Source organism: Pongo pygmaeus, chromosome 6 (genome assembly GCF_028885625.2).
Source record: "Pongo pygmaeus isolate AG05252 chromosome 6, NHGRI_mPonPyg2-v2.0_pri, whole genome shotgun sequence".
In the NCBI taxonomy this organism is placed as follows: Eukaryota; Metazoa; Chordata; class Mammalia; order Primates; family Hominidae; genus Pongo; species Pongo pygmaeus.
The window spans coordinates 149,995,698-150,013,902 of NC_072379.2; the positions used below are offsets into that span (position 1 = coordinate 149,995,698).

The following is an 18,205-nucleotide window of genomic DNA, read 5'->3' on the forward strand; positions in this document are numbered from 1 at the left end:
GGCACATGGCCCTCAGGGGCTAGATGCCAGGTCAGTGTTCCATCAGGACTGCCTCTAAATGCATGTGGTTCAGGGGGTTTTTTGTTATCTTGAATCTAGGGCCCTATAGAGACAAGATTCTGTCTCCCTGGAGATGACCTGTGTCAGCCCCCAGGGAGCACCCCCAGACCTGGATATAGGGGCAGCCCTGTGGGCCTGGGCATGCAGACAGACCCAGATTCCTGCGCAGGCACACCTGCGCATGTGCAGACGTGAACACAGGACACAGCAAGTAACAGTTACACCCTCCCAGCACCACTGGAGTCTCCTCAGGATAATTATTTATTATTCATAGTCATCAGCATCTTCATTAATTATTCATATGATCCTTAATTATTATCCTTAACAATAAGAGCAGTAAATAGCAGAAAAGTCCTTGAGGTGCCTAAGGCCCAGGGCCGGGTGCCTCCGGGCAGTTAGACCAGCTAATGCCCTCAGGGCAGTGGGGGGACCACAGGCCCCACCTACTGCCGGCCCTGCCCCTGCCCCTCTCACTAGGGCCCAGGGGACTGCAGGAGAAGATGGTCCCAAGGGCTGGGGGAGGAGCTGTGCTTTCGAGTTCCTCTCCCCTTCCACGGTCAGGGCCTCCTGAGCAGGGCCTCCAAGGGGAGCGGCCCAGAAGCGCCTTGATCCCTGGGTGAGCCACGTGTCCACACTGGGCAGCCCCACTAACTGCCCGGGTCCGAGCCGTGTCTGTGCAGGGGCTGGGAGGTGAGGGCCCCCAGCTGGCCCGGTAGGGAGAGGCGTCGCATGGGGCCATCTTGGGGAAGCTCTGGGGCCCCCGGGGGCAGCTCCTCACACGCCATGAACTGGGAAACCTGCAATACACACAGAGCATGGGCAGGCGGAGACGCCGGAGGAGGAGGAAGGGGAGGGAAAGGGGCAGGAGAACCCGGGGACAGAGGATGGATGGGAGGACAGGAGGGCCGAGAGGAGAGTCAGGTGGGCAGAGAAGCTGGAGGGGACAAGAGCCAAGGCAGCAAGAGCAAGACGGGGGCCACCAAGGGGAGGCACCAAGGTGGGAAGTAGAGAAAGGCACTCTCCGAGAGCAGGAGCCAAACAAGAGAGCTGGGAGCAGGGAAAACCCTAGGCCCCTGTCTCTTCCCAAGGGAATGTGGCCGCTGAGCCCAACCCAACCTGGAACAAGCAGTCTCTGTGTTGGGACAGAAGCTGGGACAGAAAAAGAGACAAGATTCCTTCCCGCAATCCAGAAAGAACTCGGGGACGTAGAAACAGAGGCAGGCTGGCGGCCAGGCATCTGAAGGCCAGGGAGAGGGCCGGGGCAGGCGGGAGGGGTTTGTGGGTACTGAGCGTCTGCTGGTGAGAGCTCTGCGGGGGCGGCTGCGAAGGGAGACTGGCACATTTGCTGACGTGGGCCCTGGTGTCTGCAAACAGGAGCAGGCAGCATATGGGAGGGGGGAGCGGATGCCAAGGGAAGTGGGGAGGGAGCAGATCCCAGGCCGCCTCTGGGAGCCAGAGGAGTCCCCATCATGGACGCAGAGGTTGGCACAGACACCGCCATCCTGCAGAGGCCAGGAATATGCAGGTCCACCCAGGAGAGGACAAGGGGCAACTAAGGCCCATCTCTAGCAGAGGGGGCAAAGCAGGCCCAGGAAGTCCTCCCCTGGAGGCTTGGCCTCTGCACCCTGGGAAATGCCAAGCGCCCTCAAGATGACCCTGTGACAGCCAGTGCCAAGGGCAAGGATGGGCAGGACAGTGAGACCAGGGAGTGTCGCTCACGGAAGGGACCCGGGACCCTGTCCCTAGACACTCTGGTATGCAGCCTCCACCGCCAGGTCTCGGGCTCAGTCAGTTCTCCTTGGAGACCACCCGTGGCCGTGACACAGGCGCCACAGTTGGAGCTGGCTCTGCAGGTGATGCTCGGGGGCCTGGCGGTGGAGGCTGTGGACACTAGGAGAGTGAAGCTGCAGGCCACTTAGCCTACAGATTCCCTGCACCCAGCTGTCTAGGGGCTTTGGACGGGGGACTCTCCTGCCCTACCCTGAGCCTGCAGCTCCTGAAGCAGCCTTCCTCCAGGAGGACAGGGGTGGGAGGAGGGCAGGAGCAAGGTTCAGGGAGGCTGGGCCACAGAGCCCAGCAGAAAGGCAGCAAAGCAGGTTTGGGCTGGAATCGGGGAACAAGCGGGTAGGGGTACATCGAGGAAGCAGGGCTGGAGCTTACCTGAGAAAGCGAGTCCAAGGTGAGGGTGGGGAGGGGGCTGACGGGCAACAGTGGGGATGTGGAAGTGGGGCCAGGCCCCGGGGTGGTCACAGCACTGTAGGCGGGCGGGACCAGCGTCATCTGCCTCTGTAGCAGCTGCAGGACGGTGGCCATGTCTGCACTCAGCCGGGTCTCCAGCCTGGGGCAGGAAGCGGGGGATGCTCAGGGAAGTGGGGACACCAGTGACAGCCTCCGCCGGGAGTGGGGAAGGGGAGGGGGGAGGGGCAGCCGGTCAACCCCAGGCCCTCTGCGCTAGAGGTGTGGCAGCCCCCAGCTCGGCTCGGAATGGAAGAAGTGGATCCAGCTGCTGCACACACAGACAGGCCCTCTCCCTCTACCCGACAACACCGCCAGGACCTGGACCAGACTCCAGGGCGTGCCCCCCCACCCCACCTGCACTCCCTCACCTGTTGAGCTGGCGCTGGAGGGCATCCAGCCTGCTCTCCACGTCGCCCCGGGGCCGCCGACCCGGGCTGGAGAGGGGGATGTTGAGGAGGCTGGGGGTGGGGGCGGGGCATCGAGGGAGCTCCTGGTACTGGCGGCCCCGACTGTCCCCCCAGAAGCTGAAAATGTTGGACACTCCCGAGAAGGCGCCTGCAGCCAGAGAGCAGAGCTGGGTAAGCGGGGTAGACGCCCCACCGCTGCCCCGCCCGGTCCTCCCTCGCCCGCCGCCCAGGATACCTGACAGGGGGTTGCAAGTGTCGCTGCTCTTCTCGCAGTCCTCCATCAGGGGCTCCCCACCCGGCGGCTCTCCGGGGGGCCTGGGGCTGGAGAAGGGCACCAGGCGGAGGGGGCTGGAGCTGCGGCCTGGGCCCTCATCCTCACTGCTCTCAGGGCTGGAGGGGCCACTGGATGGGCTCTCCCCCCATGGCCCCCCCGGCCGGCCCCGGCTACTCGGCCCTGCCCCCGCCCGGCCCGGCCCCAAGGCCGACACCTCCCCTGGCTGCTCCGTGTCTGTGGGAAACAGAGAATGGGCCTCAGAGAAGGGAGGAGAGCGGAGAGGAGGGGGCGAGGGTGGAAGAGGGGACAGGAGCGAGCCTGAGAGAGGACTGGGCAGGACGCCCTGGTTTGTCCCCAGTCACTTCTGCTATCTTGCACCCACTGTCAAGCCGACCAAGAACTCCCAGGACCCCCTGACTTCCCAAGCACCGGCAATGGTGCTTCGGGGGTTCGGGGATCTCTGGGACTGCGGGGCCTCAGCCCCATCGTTGGCTCCCTGGCCCTCCTTTGTCCTATGTTCTTTCCTCCTCATCAATTCAGGGCAGTGCTCACAGAGACCCCAGCCCTGTGAGGTCCAAAAAGCCTAGGCTTGCCCTGCAGGGTGGAAGAGGGCTTACTGGAGGAGGTGACAGCTGCAGGGGCCCTGAAAGATGGGCAGCATCTGGACAGCTGGGGTGTGGAGTGGGCACACTGGAGGAAGGGATGGGAAGGTCTGAGGCCTGGGTAAAGCAGAAACGGCCCACCCCGCCTTCTGGCTCCCAGCCTCACCTTGGCCCCGCCCTCCCCCTTCCTCCCCTCCCCCGCCTCACCCTTGTCCGTGCGCCTGCGGAAGGACAGTTTGCGCTTGCGTTGCCGACTGAAGCCACCCTCTAACTCCGCACTGCCGGGGGAGCCCGGGATCATGTTGGTCTGGAACCAAAATCAGTATCAGGGCCCTTTCGGTGCTCTCCTGCCCCACCAGGGTCAGGCCCCAAGCTCCCTCCTTAACACAGAAAAAGTAGGGCTGGGTGCCCCAGCTCTGGGGAAACCCTTCCCTGCCCCCAGTGTAACTCTGCCCCAGCCAAAGACTGAGTTTGGGACTTTTGTAGCCTGCTCTATGATACCATTTGACAGACAGGGAAACTGAGACAGAGAAGCATCACATTCAATGTCACACAGCAAAGGGGCAGCCACACAGCTGGAAGCAGGAGGATGGGGTCCAGCTCAGGGCAGCCAACTCACATCTCGCAGGTTGAAGGTGATCTCCAGGCTGGACCAGAAGTGGTCAGAGAACTCAGGGTACATGTCCAGCACCTCCAGCAGGTCGTCCCGGTGGATCTTGTGTAGGTCACAGTAGGTGAGGGCCCGCACATCCCCGTTCGACTTGCCAGGCCTCGCATACAGGTTCAGAGGCTCCCCAAAGATGTCATTCTTCCCTGGAGGCCATGGAGAGGACAGGGAGCTCAGCCCCGGGGGGCGGCATCCAGGCAGCAGGCACCTTCTCCCGGCATGCCCACCCCGGGCAGAGCATGTCCCCTCAGCTGGGTCGCCTGCCAGCCGGCCCCCAACCCACACAACCAGGGAAGCAATCTGCCAGCCCACCCTCCCTCAGCTCCCAGCAGGCAGGACAGTGCCAGAGGGGCCAGGAGCCCAGAGTTTCCCAGCAAATGAGACCCAGCCAGCAGGACTACCCCAAACCCCAGGTCCCAAACACCCTCTTAGCCAATCACTGCACCCTTATAAGCAATGTTCTTCAAACCAAAGATCAGAACACAGTAGTGAATCAAAACCAGCATTTTTTTTTTTTTTTTACTGAAAGAACATACAGTAGTATAGCTTAGCACAGCACAGAACAGAAATGCTAGAACGAACCACATGCAGTAAGGCCCAGTGTTATGTAGTGAAACTTTGATTTTAGTTGTGTGGGGGTGTGTATTTGTGTTTGTACAGAGCTAAGAAACAAAATCTAAAATGTCCTACTATCAACTATGGTTGAAAGAGTTTGCTATATCTGCCCTGAGGCACACAGGGCCGAGGGAAGAACAGGCAGAGGGGAGGAAGTCCTCAGTGTCCAGACACACCAACCCACCCACTGTGCACAGGCAAGGTACAAAGGAAGTGGGGGGAGGGGGCAGGACTCCCTTTGCTTTGGATATGTCAAGGGGCCAGGCATGAGGCTGCAGGGAACCACATGGCCCTTAGTGAAACCAAATGCCGAGCTTCCAGGCTAGCATTTCTTCCTCTACTGCCCAGGCTGGAGGATCTAGATTTGATCCTACTTTAACGAAGCAAAAAGTATCTGTTTGTGGCGGATCCTGAAGGGAAGGAGAATGTGGGAACCCCAGAGTTCAGCAGCCCCACCCCACGTGGGGCTCCTCTCCATGGCCCCGCTTGGAGGGCCTGAGTTTAGGTGAATTAAAGGAGCCCAGTGACCCTGCAGGCAGTCCCAGGTCCACAGCCCCAGTGACTGCATATTCAGAAGGCTCGCACCTCTTGAGGCTGCAGAGGGCATTTCCAGTCCAGTGCCCGCCCCCCACCCCATACCCAGGATGGCCACGACGACGTCGCCCCGCAGGATCTCGATGGAGCCCCGGGAGATGAAGTACAGGGCGGTGAGCAGGTCCCCAGCATGCACCAGTGTGTCCCCTGGCGGTGCATGTGTGGTCTTGAACTTCATGGCCAGGGCCCGAAGGCAGCCCTTGGTGGCCCCTCGGAAGGGTTTGCAGTGCTGCAGCAGTGAGCGGTTCAGGTGCAGGCAGATGTCAGCCTGCAGGCACTCAGGGAAGCCCTTCAGCACCTGGGGGCGGGGTGGGGGCAGCTCAGCACACCCTCCCTTGGGACCCCCCAACCCACACTCCACTCCGCCATCCCACCCCTCCACGTCAGAGAAATCTCAACCTCCAGGCCTGGGAGATCTCGGAAGCATCGGGGGCCCAGTGTCTTGGGAAGGACCTGGGACCCCACTCCAGCTTCACCACCCCTGGCTGAGCACCCTTGGGCTCTAGACCTCCATGTTCTTATTTGTAAGGCATAGACACCATTCCCGCCCTAGGCTGTCATAAGGATTTAACCCCATCGCCTATGTGACATATACCTCCCACCCCAAAAGTGGAGCTCTCCAGGGAAGGGGTTCCAAGGGCTTCCGTTTCCTCATGAGCAAAAAGGGGCAACGTGCCTCCAGGGTCCTTACTACTGACTGTGACCGCCTGAGACTTGTTTGCTGTGCCAAGAGGCTCCCCTCTGCCACCCCACTCTTCCCAGTCTGCCACCCACTGACCACGCTCTGGTGGCCTCACCGCGTTCATGTCGATGCCATTGGTATAGGACCAGGCGTGCTGGAAGTACTCCTCGAGGCGCTGGCGCAGGGGATTGGGGATCTGGTGGAAGCGGATGAACTCCCGCACCCGCAGCATCTGTGTGTGGTAGCGGGCTGTGCCCGAGTACAGCCGCTGGATGATGGCCGACACGTTGCCGAAGATGCTAGCGTACATGAGGGCTGGGGGCGTGGGCACGTGGGGCCATCAGCCTCTGCAGGGACCCCACCCACCCACAGGGACCCTGCTCAGGCCCCGCACCAGGTCAGTGTCTCAGTCTCAGCGTCGACATGCCCACGAGACGTCCTTGTACATCTGCGCTCCAGCACACCCCACCCTTCAGTAGTCCCCGCCCTGGTGACCCAGCCCCCAAACCATGTCACGATGGTGGCCCCTGGAGTCTCTAAGTCCCAGGGGCCTCACTCTGGCCGGGCTAGCAGCCTCAGTTTCCTCCAACTTGGGTTCCTCCACCGTGGGCTCTCCCCGCCACCCGCCCCTGGGCACACTCACAGCCAATGAGCATGACGCAGATGGAGAAGATCTTCTCTGAGTTGGTGTTGGGAGAGACATTGCCGAAGCCCACGCTGGTGAGGCTGCTGAAGGTGAAGTAGAGCGCCGTCACGTACTTGTCCTTGATGGAGGGGCCGCCCAGGCCGCTGCTGTTGTAAGGCTTGCCTATCTGGTCGCCCAGGTTGTGCAGCCAGCCGATGCGCGAGTCCATGTGCGGCTGCTCCATGTTGCCGATGGCGTACCAGATGCAGGCCAGCCAGTGCGCGATGAGTGCAAAGGTGCACATGAGCAAGAACAGCACAGCCGCGCCGTACTCTGAGTAGCGATCCAGCTTCCGCGCCACGCGCACCAGCCGCAGCAGCCGCGCAGTCTTCAGCAGCCCGATCAGCTGGGGGACAGGGAAAGGGGCACGTTCCATTGATGGGGCAAGGGGGGCAAGGGAGGAGGGGAGATGTTGCGGCCCTCAGAGCGGGCATCAGAGGTCAGATCCCCAAAGACTTCCTAGACCCTCCTCCTAAGAGTTGAAGCCCACACTGGGCCCAGCACAGGTGTCTCATTAATCTTAGCGCTAGCTTTGGGACAGAGGCAGCCCCCATAGTGTGGATGAGGAAACAGGGGCACTGACAGGTGCAGTGATCACCCTAGGGTGCCTGCCCACTCCCACCAACTTCTAGGGCACTTTGGTGACACTACAATATAATGGCCCCTTGGGGTGGACAAATTAGAAAAAAGGTGTCCTGTGTGGCCCTCTGCAACCTGCGAGGAGCTTGTATGGAGAGAAGGAGCATAGGTTTGCTGGGGTATCCACCTTGCCTCTGCAGCTGCCTTGCCACCATGTCTCTCTCCCACTGTCTTTCTCTCTTTCTCTCTCTCTTTTTCTCTGTCCTCCTTGCCATCCCCTCCACCCCACTACCTCCCACCACTACCTCCCACCACCTCTCCTCTCCCTGCACCACCTGCCTCCTTGCTGACCCCACCTCCTCAGAGCCAGAGCCGAAGATGAGCAGGTCGAAGGGGATGGCGGCCACCATGTCGATGAGGAACCAACCCTTGAAGTAGTGGACGGCGATGCGGCCGGGGTGGCTGACCACCTCCTCGTTGGCATTGACGTAGGTGGTGCGGAAGTTGATGAGGATGTCCACAATGAACATGATGTCCACAATGAGGTCCACCACAGCCAGCGGCTGGCAGGCGTAGCCACACTCGGTAGCAGGCGGGCCTTCTTCCGTCTCCTTCAGCAGGAAGGCAGCCGAGTAGGGTGTGAAGACGGCCGTGTAGATGACCAGCAGCAGGATGAGCCAGTCCCACACGGCCTTGAAGGGGCTGTAATGCAGGATGGTCCAGCGGTGGATGCGTGGTGCCTGCAGCTTGTACTCAGGCAGCACGTCGGCGCCCAGGGACAGGACCTGCACCCGGGGAAGGCGGAGGTGTAGGTGAAGCAGGCCATGGGACCTCGGGGGCAGGAGCGATGACGTCTCTGCTGGGGCCAAGCAGAATGAGGAGGAGGCCAAAAAAGCTTCCATCAGAATGCCCACCCCTCATCGCTTCTCGGCCTTTTGGTTAAGATCAAGTGCAGAACGCCCACCCCTCAGCCAAGCGACCACAGCAAACAGCCACCCCCAGGTTTGGGCATCATGGTTCCCAAAATGCCACACAGCACAGGACTGGCTCCAAACAGTTCCAACAGTTCCCGGCAGACGTGGATTCAGGCCACTCGGCAGGAACACCCAGTGCTGCTCCCCACCGGCAATGCAGATGCAGACCTGCCACTGTGACTGCCCTGAGACGCTGGCCACACACCCAACCACACACGCCGTAGTCTCAGACCAGAAAGGGTTCCAAGGACAACAGCTCCCAAACTGGGCAGTGAGTGGCCCCAGGAGCCACAGCCCCAATCCATTGACTGGTAGTCACTGCAGTTCCTACCAGCCCCTCTTCATGCCACAGGCCCGAGGACACCAGGCAACCAGGATGGGGAAAGACCAAGACACTCCCACCCTCCACTCGCACACCTCGCTCCCTCAGCCCCCTCTCCACACAGGTCCGGGACAGCCCACGGTCCTCATCCTCCCACCCTCTTACAAAGGGACAAAGAAGACATAGCCTAGCTGGGAGGAGATGGCACCCAACTTATACAGACAGACGTGCACACGGGGACTGCTCAGCGGTGACACACACAGCCCCTGTACCAGCTCACACTCACACTCTGCCTCCTCCACAGTCATCAGACAGAGGCAGGCTGGCCATCCGGACCCGGTGACAGCAGGCACGTCCCTCTTGCTCCCAAGGCAAACTAAGAAGAGCTCCGGCCAGCTTCTCCACACTGTCCCAGAAGCTTCTGGGTCTCCCTAGAATCCTCTCTCAGACATGCAGCTCAACCCAAAAGCCCCCTCCCCAAGCTCTCCCTGCCATCCCTGGGCAGCCAGCTGAACCCAAGGCCTTGCCCAGCCCCCATGAATTCCAGAGGTGCTGTCCCTGCTCCTAGAAGCACCGACTCCCAAGCCCCCACACCCTCAGGCTTTTAGGTTGGGGAGGCCATAGTTGATGAGTCCCAAAGACTCCCCTTCATACTCAAGCTGGGCTTGCCCAAGACACCTTCATAGATGGCGCTGCTTGGAGAACATCTCCTTAGAGGAAATAACTAGAAGTTAAGACGGGTCATAGTTGAAGATTTGACCACCCTGGGGTGGACACAGGGCCTCCAGCGGTACCAGATGGGCTGCGGGAGCAGCTGAGGCCTAGGGCAGGGAGGGAACACACGGACAGGCTCCCAGGCTCCATTTCTGCTCTGCCTGCTGTCTAAGTGCCCAGCTCCTTAAGGCAGAGAGCAAATGCCCACGGGTGGGTGGCCCTTCAGTGATCAAGTGGGGACTGAAAAAAAAAAAAAAGAAAGAAAACACTGGCCAGGCCCCTGCTGATAAGGGGGCAGAAGAAGGTAGCTGCCCCTGGATAGGGCTCTCCTCTGTGCCTGAGAGGTCAAGCCTCTGGGCGGAGGTGTCAGGACCACCCCTAACAGCAGTGACCCTACCCCTGAGTCTGCACACAGCATGAGCAACACTGCCCCAGGGTACAAACTCACACGTGCATGGGGCACACCTCGTCCTGACAGGGGCCAGTCCCAGCTCTGCAGCCACCAGCTCACCTATGGCCTTGGGCCAAGTCTGTCCCCCAAGCCTGTTGTCCTATAGAATACTGAAGCTGGCTTGCTTAAGCTAAACCCTGGCTCCTCAGCTGTGGGTGGGAAGACCTATCTGTACCTGTCCCCCAGCTGGAAAGAGTGTATGAGCCAAGGCAGACTGCTCAGGTGTGGGGTGGTGGGGGCAGGGATGGGATTCCCAGACTTAGCCCTGAGCCACCTCCCACTCCTCCTCCACTGTCGGCCCAAGCCTGCCCCAGGCTCTGACAGGAGAGCTGCTGGATGGCTCCCAGGAGGTAACAGAGTAGTGCATGGCCCAGCCACCACACCTCGGCTGCCCATGAAGAGATGAGCCAGGTGCCTCAGCCCAGCGCGCCCTCACCACCCACACAGTGGCTTCCACACATTCCAGCCTCCTCAACCCCCAAAAACAGCACAAGCTTCCCTTGCCCACAGGGTCCAACCCCAGCACACAGTGCAAAGGAGCCCCAGCACCTCCATGCCAGGCCCAGCTGCCGCCTGCCGGCTTCTCCTGGTCCTGCCCATGGGCTCCTTCGTCCCACTCTGCCTCCCCACCAACTCTCTGGGCACCCATCTCATTCCTGTCATCTCCCCACTTTGCATTTTGAGCTCCAGGACTGTGGGCCATGGCACCCACAGGAGTGGGGAGGTCCCGGCAAGGGAAACTGTAAGCCCAGCCTGGGAGGGAATGAGAACGGGAGCCAAGCGCGGGTGAGCAGGGCCAGGCCCCATGGCTCCCAAAGCCTCCTACTTCCCAGCAGCCCTCTCCCCAGCCTGGAGTCAGAGCCCTCGGGCCAGCCACCTGCCTCAGTGTCCCGGCCCCAGAAAGAAGAGGAAGGACCGGGTGTCACCTACCTCCTGGGCCACAAGGCTGGAGATGCGCACGGCCCGCCTCACCCGGCCTTTCTGGGCCCTGGGCCGCAGAGCCCCTGTCCTGTTCGTCTTCCCAGCTGGGGCCGCCATGGAGGACTTGGCTCCCTGCAGCCTGCCTGCCCTGGGGCCTGAGGGCCCGGCCAGTGCCTCACCTGCACCCCAGCAGCAGTCCCAGCCCAGGCTGCACCCCCGAGGCTGGCCGACTGGCAGCCAGAGCAGCCCCTGGCATGAAGCCAGGGTGGTTGGGGCTGGGCCCCGGGGCTGGGGTCACCCTGGCAGTAAGCGTGGGCTGCAGCCTGCCTGGCTCGAGCTGCCCATGGCCCCGTGGCGTGGGCCCTGCTGCCAGGGTGCCGTGCTCTGCCTGCCCGCCCGCCAGCCCAGCAGCGGCCGCACTCGGAACCTCGGCTCCTCCAGCCGGCCCCTCCTTCTACCAGGTCCCCACCCCCACCCCGCCACACTAGGCTCCCCCGCCCCGCCGGTGCCCAGCCAGCGGCCCCCTCCCCCGCAGACCGCCCGGGCTCCTGCAGCGGCGCTCCCGCAGCCTGAGCCCCTCCCCCTCCGCCAGCAGCCGGGCCTGTCACCGCAGATTAATGGTCTCCCTGACACCCCCGCCCAGCCAGTCCAGTGCTGAGCCAGCCAGAGTCAGACAGAGACACCCAGAGATGGAGAGACTGCTGGTGACTGGCAGGAACACACACGCCTGCCGACACATACAGGCACAGATGCACAGACCCACCGCAACTCACGGGCACATGCAGCGGGCACAGGAGCAGGGCAGATGCCAGGGGCTCAGGTGGGAACCAAGAGAGAAGCAAGGGAGGAGGAAGAGAGGGGTAGGCGGCCAGATAAGGGCCTGGGGTGAGCGGGAATGCTCTGGAGTCAAGGCCAGTGGGCTGGAGACCTGGCGGAGACCCAGACAGCCAGGCGATGGGAGCAAGGCCAGAAGCCCGCCGAGGTAGCAGGGCAGCTCCCTTACATGAGCCAACCCAGGCAGCTGCTGTGGAAGGGGCAGGAGGGGACAGCTTGGGACAGGAGTCCCCCACATTATCCCAGGCTTCTCACTCACTGCAGAGATCTGCACTCCTGACCCACCCACCCCCAGCCCCCAAAGGCTAGGATAAGGTGTTGGGTGGATGAAGCCATGGAGGGGTCACAGGTCCTCTTGCTGCCAGGAGGACCCCAAACCCAGGAGGGGACAGAAGACCAGGCTGGCTAATGCCCCCAAGACTGAGGGGTCTTCTCTGGCCCAGGATTCAGAGACCTGACCCTTCCATATCTTTGTACCCACCACCATCTGCTCCCCTCCCTATGAGAAGAAAACTTGCTTCTCCCATGCTTTGGGGACATAGTTGGGCCCCTCGAAGCCATCCTGGCCATCCCCACAGGACTGGGGCCCACCCTCTGCCTGGCACATCACCTTGGCCTGGAAGAATCAGGACCCTCCTTGTCCTTGACCTCTGTGACCCCTTCTCATTTGAAGCCTCCCAGTTGGCTTGGCCCCTAGTACTCCCTTCACACACCCTGCAGCCAGACCTTTCATGTCCCTCAGGCCGCCTTCCCCCCTTGCTACTGACCCTGTCATGTCCCCAGCCTCAACTGCCCTGTCCTCACCCTGTGCCCTGAAGGCATGCACCCCATCCACCCGACCTCCGCATCTGCCGTTCCCAGCCCTTCCCCAGACCCCTCCAGTCCCCTCTCCAGGACTTCTCAGACTGTCCCCTCTCCCCCCATCCCAGCTCTGGAATAGATTGCCAACCCCAACCCTCAGGTCTGCCTGCCTCCAAGAGGCCCTCACTGGCTAGCCCCCTCCACCCGGTTCTGGACCACAGCCCACTCCCACCCCCTCTCCAAGCTCCTCCAAGGTGAGAGGAGAGCCCAGCCGCTGGGCGCCTACCTGGGTGACCTTCTCAGTGACATTGTGGGTTCGCTCCTTTATCTTGGGTGCTATGATCTCACGGTCACTGGTGGGCGAAGCCAAGAAGGGGTCGCCCTTGAGGTCCACAAAGTTGAGGGTGATTTGGGGAATCTTGCTAATGGTGCGGTAGCGCACGAGGTCGGAGTCCGAGGTGGAGTTGAGCAAGCCGCTGCGCAGGGGATGCATGGCCCCTAGGTGGAGAGGCAGCATGGTCAGGCCAGCAGGCCCGGGGCCCCAGGCCAGGCAGGCCACCCACAGAGCGAGAGTGCAGACCAGGCCCTGCACAGTCAGGAGTCCATGCGGTCAGCTCAGGAGACCAGGGGAGTCACAAGAAACAACGGAGGTCAGACCCTTGTCCCACTCTAAGGAAGCAGCCAGGAGACAGCCCTGAGACCAGGAAGAGGAAGAGGAAACGGTCTGCCCCAAGACGCTGGCAGGCAGGGGGCCAGGTGGTGTTCGGAGGCTGGGCAGGTCTCCTGCCCAGGGCATCCCTGCTCCAAGCCGTCCCGGGACAGCCAGCTCCAGGGGCCCACCAGGGCTCTGGGAGTGAAAGAATGTAATGGGATGAATGGACATTTAATAGCGCAACAGGCCACTTAATGGAATTAAGTAAGTGCTTAATGGGATTTCCATCTCCCAGGCACCCAGGACGTAGTGAAAAGGTCGGAAGCCGAGGGCCCAGAATGCAGCAAGCCTGGCAGCAGAGGAAGCGTGGGCTGGGGCGGAACGGGTCCCGCGGCGCCCTCACCGGTGCTGGCGTGGCGTGGTGGCGGGGGCAGCACCCCGGCGCGCATGGCCTCGATGTCGTCGGCTGACGAGGCGCGGCGCACGCTGGCGCAGCTCTCTCGGGAGCGCGTCCGGGCCAGGCTGCAGCTGGAGCCCGAGGCGTCGGGGTTGAGGCTGTGCGCCCGGGGCGATGGGAGCGGGCCGGGCGCGCTGGGGGGCGGAGAGCCGGGACCCACCAGCGCGCGCCGCTCCTCGGCGGGCCCGAGCCCTGCCACGTGGTTGTCCATGGCCGTCACTTCGTCCAGGGCCAGCGACTCGCTGCTGGGTGCCGCGGGCGTCAGGTCCACGTCAACCACCACGGCCCCCGGGGCACCCGCGCCGCCCGACCGCACCGACGACTCCCGGGCCGTCAGCGCCAGCAGCGCCGGCAGCTTCAGGCGGAAGGTCTTGGCGCGGCCTGCGGGAGAGGAGAGGCACGTGGTCGTGGGGACCGCGAGCAGCCCCGGAGCGGGCAAGGCCTGGGAAATGGACCCCCAGCCGCTGGGTAAGGGAAGGAGGGGAACGGGCAATCCCCCATCCCCACTTCCATGCACAATATTTTGACCTCGAGTCTCAAAAATCATTCTAGAATCCAGTCATCATAAACCGCCATATCTGAAGCGACACTTCAGGGCGGATTCCATAAATCATCCCTGTCTCTCACACCGGCCGCTGGGTGCCAGCATCCCCATTTTAGACATGAGGAAGTGTGGACACAAAGGCGTCATGTCACTCTCTGGAGGTCACACAGCCAGTGCGTGGGGCCTGCGCCTAAGTGGACGAAGCAACGCCAGGGGCCCTGCTGTTGGGGGTGGCATCTGATGAACAAGTAGGGCCAGTGTTACTGACACTGTCATTTTAGAGTGTAAGAAACCAAGAGGTGAGCACTTTTGTCATGATGCTGAAGGAAAGATTAAAATTAAGCCAAAGAGGGCATCCTGACAGAGGAAGGGGCTCAGAGCCTTTGTTGTCAAGGGGATGGTCCAGCCCAGGTGGGCATTCCCTCAAAGCCTCTCCTCAGCTAGCCCAGACCCCCAGGAAACTTGGCCAGTCCATGAACAAGGACCAGATGAAAGAAACTACACAGAGCTGAGTCCATGCGACACAGCTTCCTACTGAGCAGAGGAGCTGCCCCCAGGTGGTCATGTTCCCCACCCCGGGCTGCTCAAGCCAGGCTGGAGAGAGGACCACTCCCAGGGGATGCTGGGATGGGAAGACACAGATGAAGCTAGGGAAACGGTGCTAGCCCACGCCAAGGACCTGTGATTCTGGGCCCTGTCATTCCAACCCTGTGTGTCCATTTTGGGCCAGGGGAACCAGGCCACATCCTCAGGGTACAGGGTTCACTTCCCACCTCCAAAGGGACCCCCCACCCAACCATTACATCCTCCCTTCCTGCAGAGCGTTGACCTTGGACAGCTCACAGCCCCAGAGAAGTGAGACCACAAACCCCTGAGCCTGCCCCAAGTACACTTACCTGGGGCCAGCCAGCTGGTGGGGGGGCCCCGGTGATTGGTGTCATGAGCCGGGGACCCCACCATGTCCTTCTCCATCACCACCTCGAAATTGAGGATGAACATGATGACAGCCCCATCCTCGTTCTTCACGGGCACCACATCCACCAGACATAGGAAGCAGCTCCCTGCAGAGTGGGAGGACATAGCCCCCTTGGCATCCTCTCAGTGGGCAGAGCAGAAAGCCAGGCAGGATGGACCCTGGAACCCAAGTGGGCCCGTCCACTTCTGCCTCCCCGTATGGCCCTTCCTCTCCAGGATCGCCCGTCCTCATCCCCCACCCGGCCATGTGCCTGCCGCCCTTATGGCTCCCCTCAATCTGTCTACCCCAGCTTGTTGCTGCCAGGCTCCCCTACCCCTCTCTCTGCCTATATGATTTATCTAGCTCTTTCCCGGGTGCACTTTCTCTCACGCTGGCTATGATCCTTTCTTCTGCCATCTTTGATCTCATTTCCTCCCTATCTCATTTCCTCATATCCTCCCAGCACCTCTGCCTTTCCCTCACGCGAGGCGCTGTAGCACAGTGCTTAAGCCCACAGACTTTAGGCCTACGATCTCTGGGTTCATAGCCGGATCTGCTGCTTAATCACTTATGCTTTTTTCCTAAATTATTTAACATCCTTGTGCCTCATTTTTTCCATCTATAAAATGGGAAGAATAATAATTTTTTGTTTTTAAAATTTTTTTAACTTTTTAACACAATAATTGTACATATTTATGGGGTACACAATGATGTTGTGATACACATAATGTATATAATTCTTTTCTCATGAGTTATAAAGATTAACCAAGTCAGCACATGCTGAGCGCTTAGGCAATGCCTGGCATATGCTACACACTACAGACGGTTAGCTGTTACTATCTGTCTCTCTGTTCTCTCTAGATTAGCACCAGCCGTTGTGTCAGCACACAAGATAAGGACAGACGTTGAGAGCAAGAATTCAAAAACTTTACAGCAATTTGGCATCACCACAGTATCCACGCATGTGCTCTTGTATTTCACAGATGTACCAGCCTATAACATATTAGCATTAAAAAAAACTGATCCTTCACCAAAGAGTCTAAGAAGCACTGCTTCTAGATCTTTCATCTTCACCTCGCCTCGCGTTCCCCTTGATCCTTGATTTTTTCTTTTCCAGTCTCTCTCTGTCCACCAAAGGCCCTGTACCAGATAAGGTCAGTCCCCTAGGCCAAGTACCCCTGGTCTCCCTCAGCTCCCTGTTGAGCACATGTGCCCTCTGCCCGCCCCCCGCCGCCCCCCTCAAGCTGATATCTGAAGGAGCCCCTTTTAGGCCAAGCACTCAGTTCTACCTAAGGCCCAGCTCAGAACCTCCTGCCCGCAGGAAGTCCTTAATGAAACCAGAAGGCAGTTAACATCCCGCTCCAGCTCCTCTGTGGCCCCCCAGGGACCCACCAGGCAGGCTCCTCATCTCCCACTCTCCCTAGGGAGCCTCTTCCTTCCTCTCAGCTCCCCCTCTGCTCAGCTGTCTTCTCTGCCTCCCAGTGTCTCCCGTCCCCACATTAGTGCCTAGCACCTAGAGTCATATGCCCTGGGGCCAGCACTGGCTGGTGGCGTCAGTGACAGGCCATGCTGACAGGCAGGCTGCAGGCATGGGGGAGAGGCAAGGGTGACGAACCATGCAGTCCCACTCCATCTTAGCAACCCAGCCTCCCATTTTTTTTTTTTTTTTTTTTTTTTTTTTGAGACAGGGTTTCACTCTGTCGCCCAGGGTGGAGTGCAGCGACATGATCTTGGCTCACTACAACCTCTGCCTCCCAGGTCCAAGCGATTCTCCTGCCTCAGCCTCCCAAGTAGCTGGGACTACAGCTGCATGCTACCACACCCAGCTAACTTTTGTATATTTTGATAAAGACGGGGTTTTCACTGTGTTGGCCAGGCTGGTCTCGAACTCCTGGCCTCAAGTGATCTGCCCGCCTCGGCCTCCCAAAGTGCGAGGATTACAGGTGTGAGCCATGGCGCCCAGCCTCTCCTCACCTTTCTACCTCCTAGAGCCTCCCTGGTTCACCCCTACTCCTGATCTCAAACCCACAGCAGGGCCGACGGTGGTGGTGCTGTGAGTCAAGGGAGAAGCCGGCAACCTGAAGGTGATGCCACCCCTGAGACTTGGAGCTGGTGCTTGAAGCCTGACAGTGAGGCCAAGGGGCTGCGTGCTGGGGAGGCAGGGAGCAGGCCAGGTGGGAAGGGCCTGATGCGTGGCAGATGCTGGCCAGGCTCAGGGATTCTAACCCGCTGGGGATTCATCTAGGGGAACGAGGTCCTCTGAAACCAGCTTAAACAGGATGGCACTAGGTGAAGGGGCTGGCCAGGAACTCTCCGCCCCACCCCACAGCTCTTCCACTCACCACATCCCAGACCCTCACAGCCCCGCCCGAGGGCCCTGATCTCTGCAGCTCTGTCTGGGTCTCCCTGCAGCAGCCACTCTTGTCCCCTGACCTCCGGCCTCTGACACACAGCTGTGGTGTTGGAAGCTGCAGGGGGCTGGGCCCAGCTGGAGACCATTTGGCACCCAGACAGCCTGCCTGGAGTTTATGCCCTAATATGGTGATGGCCGGCAGCGGCCTGAACAGGGATGCGCCTCACCAGGACTGAGGAGAGGCCAGAGACCAGGGAGCCTTAGCCCAAGAGACCCCAGCACCCACCCCAGGGACCACAGCCAGCCAGGCCCTTGAACCTAAGTCCTCAACCAGGGAGCTTGCCTCAGAGAAATCTAGAGTCTGGAGCCAAGATGGACCCAACCTTCAGAATGGGCTGGAGGCTCTGTCCCCAACACAGGGCCCCAGAAATTCCAACCTTGAGACCTCAGCAGGCTGTCCCCTCTTCAGCTCAAGCTGCTCAGCAAGAGAGCCCAGAACGGCATTCTGAAGCCCACCCAGTCCAGGACCCCACATCTCAAAACCCCCTGCCAGAGTCGCAGAAACTCTAGGTATACGCCACCTCACAGCACAAGCCTGTAACTCACACTTAGACCCACACGAGAGAGAGAGGGAGACAGAGAGAGACAGAGAGAGAGAGAGGAGTGTCTGCTGGCCCTCTTCCTTTGTCGAGATTCAAGAAATTTTTCCGTTCAAAATCACCCTGTCAAAGGCCTGGTTATTCAAAAAATGTGAACTGGAGCCCTGCCTGATGGCAGGGGCTGGGGCGGGGGAGATCTAGCGATCATCAAGGGGATGTGGAAGG

At 60.5% G+C, this 18,205-nt stretch overlaps 1 protein-coding gene across 6 annotated transcripts in view; it reads right to left on the reverse strand.

Moving 5' to 3' along the window:
* Positions 1-303: 303 nt before the first annotated feature.
* The window catches only part of KCNH2 (potassium voltage-gated channel subfamily H member 2), a 33,414-nt gene continuing 15,512 nt past the window's right edge, over positions 304-18,205 (reverse strand). For 2 of the 6 annotated variants that reach the window (XM_054495687.2, XM_054495685.2), the window contains exons 3-15: positions 14,970-15,134; positions 13,476-13,910; positions 12,707-12,918; positions 7,760-8,188; positions 6,783-7,170; positions 6,255-6,454; positions 5,503-5,755; positions 4,201-4,394; positions 3,789-3,888; positions 2,941-3,213; positions 2,667-2,853; positions 2,221-2,398; positions 304-857 (exon numbers count right to left, since the gene is read on the reverse strand). In XM_054495687.2, the coding sequence (XP_054351662.1) occupies positions 708-857; positions 2,221-2,398; positions 2,667-2,853; positions 2,941-3,213; positions 3,789-3,888; positions 4,201-4,394; positions 5,503-5,755; positions 6,255-6,454; positions 6,783-7,170; positions 7,760-8,188; positions 12,707-12,918; positions 13,476-13,910; positions 14,970-15,134 (3,164 nt within the window). In that variant the 3' untranslated portion in view covers positions 304-707. The other 4 variants (XM_054495686.2, XM_054495690.2, XM_054495688.2 and 1 more) reach the window with 4 other exon arrangements.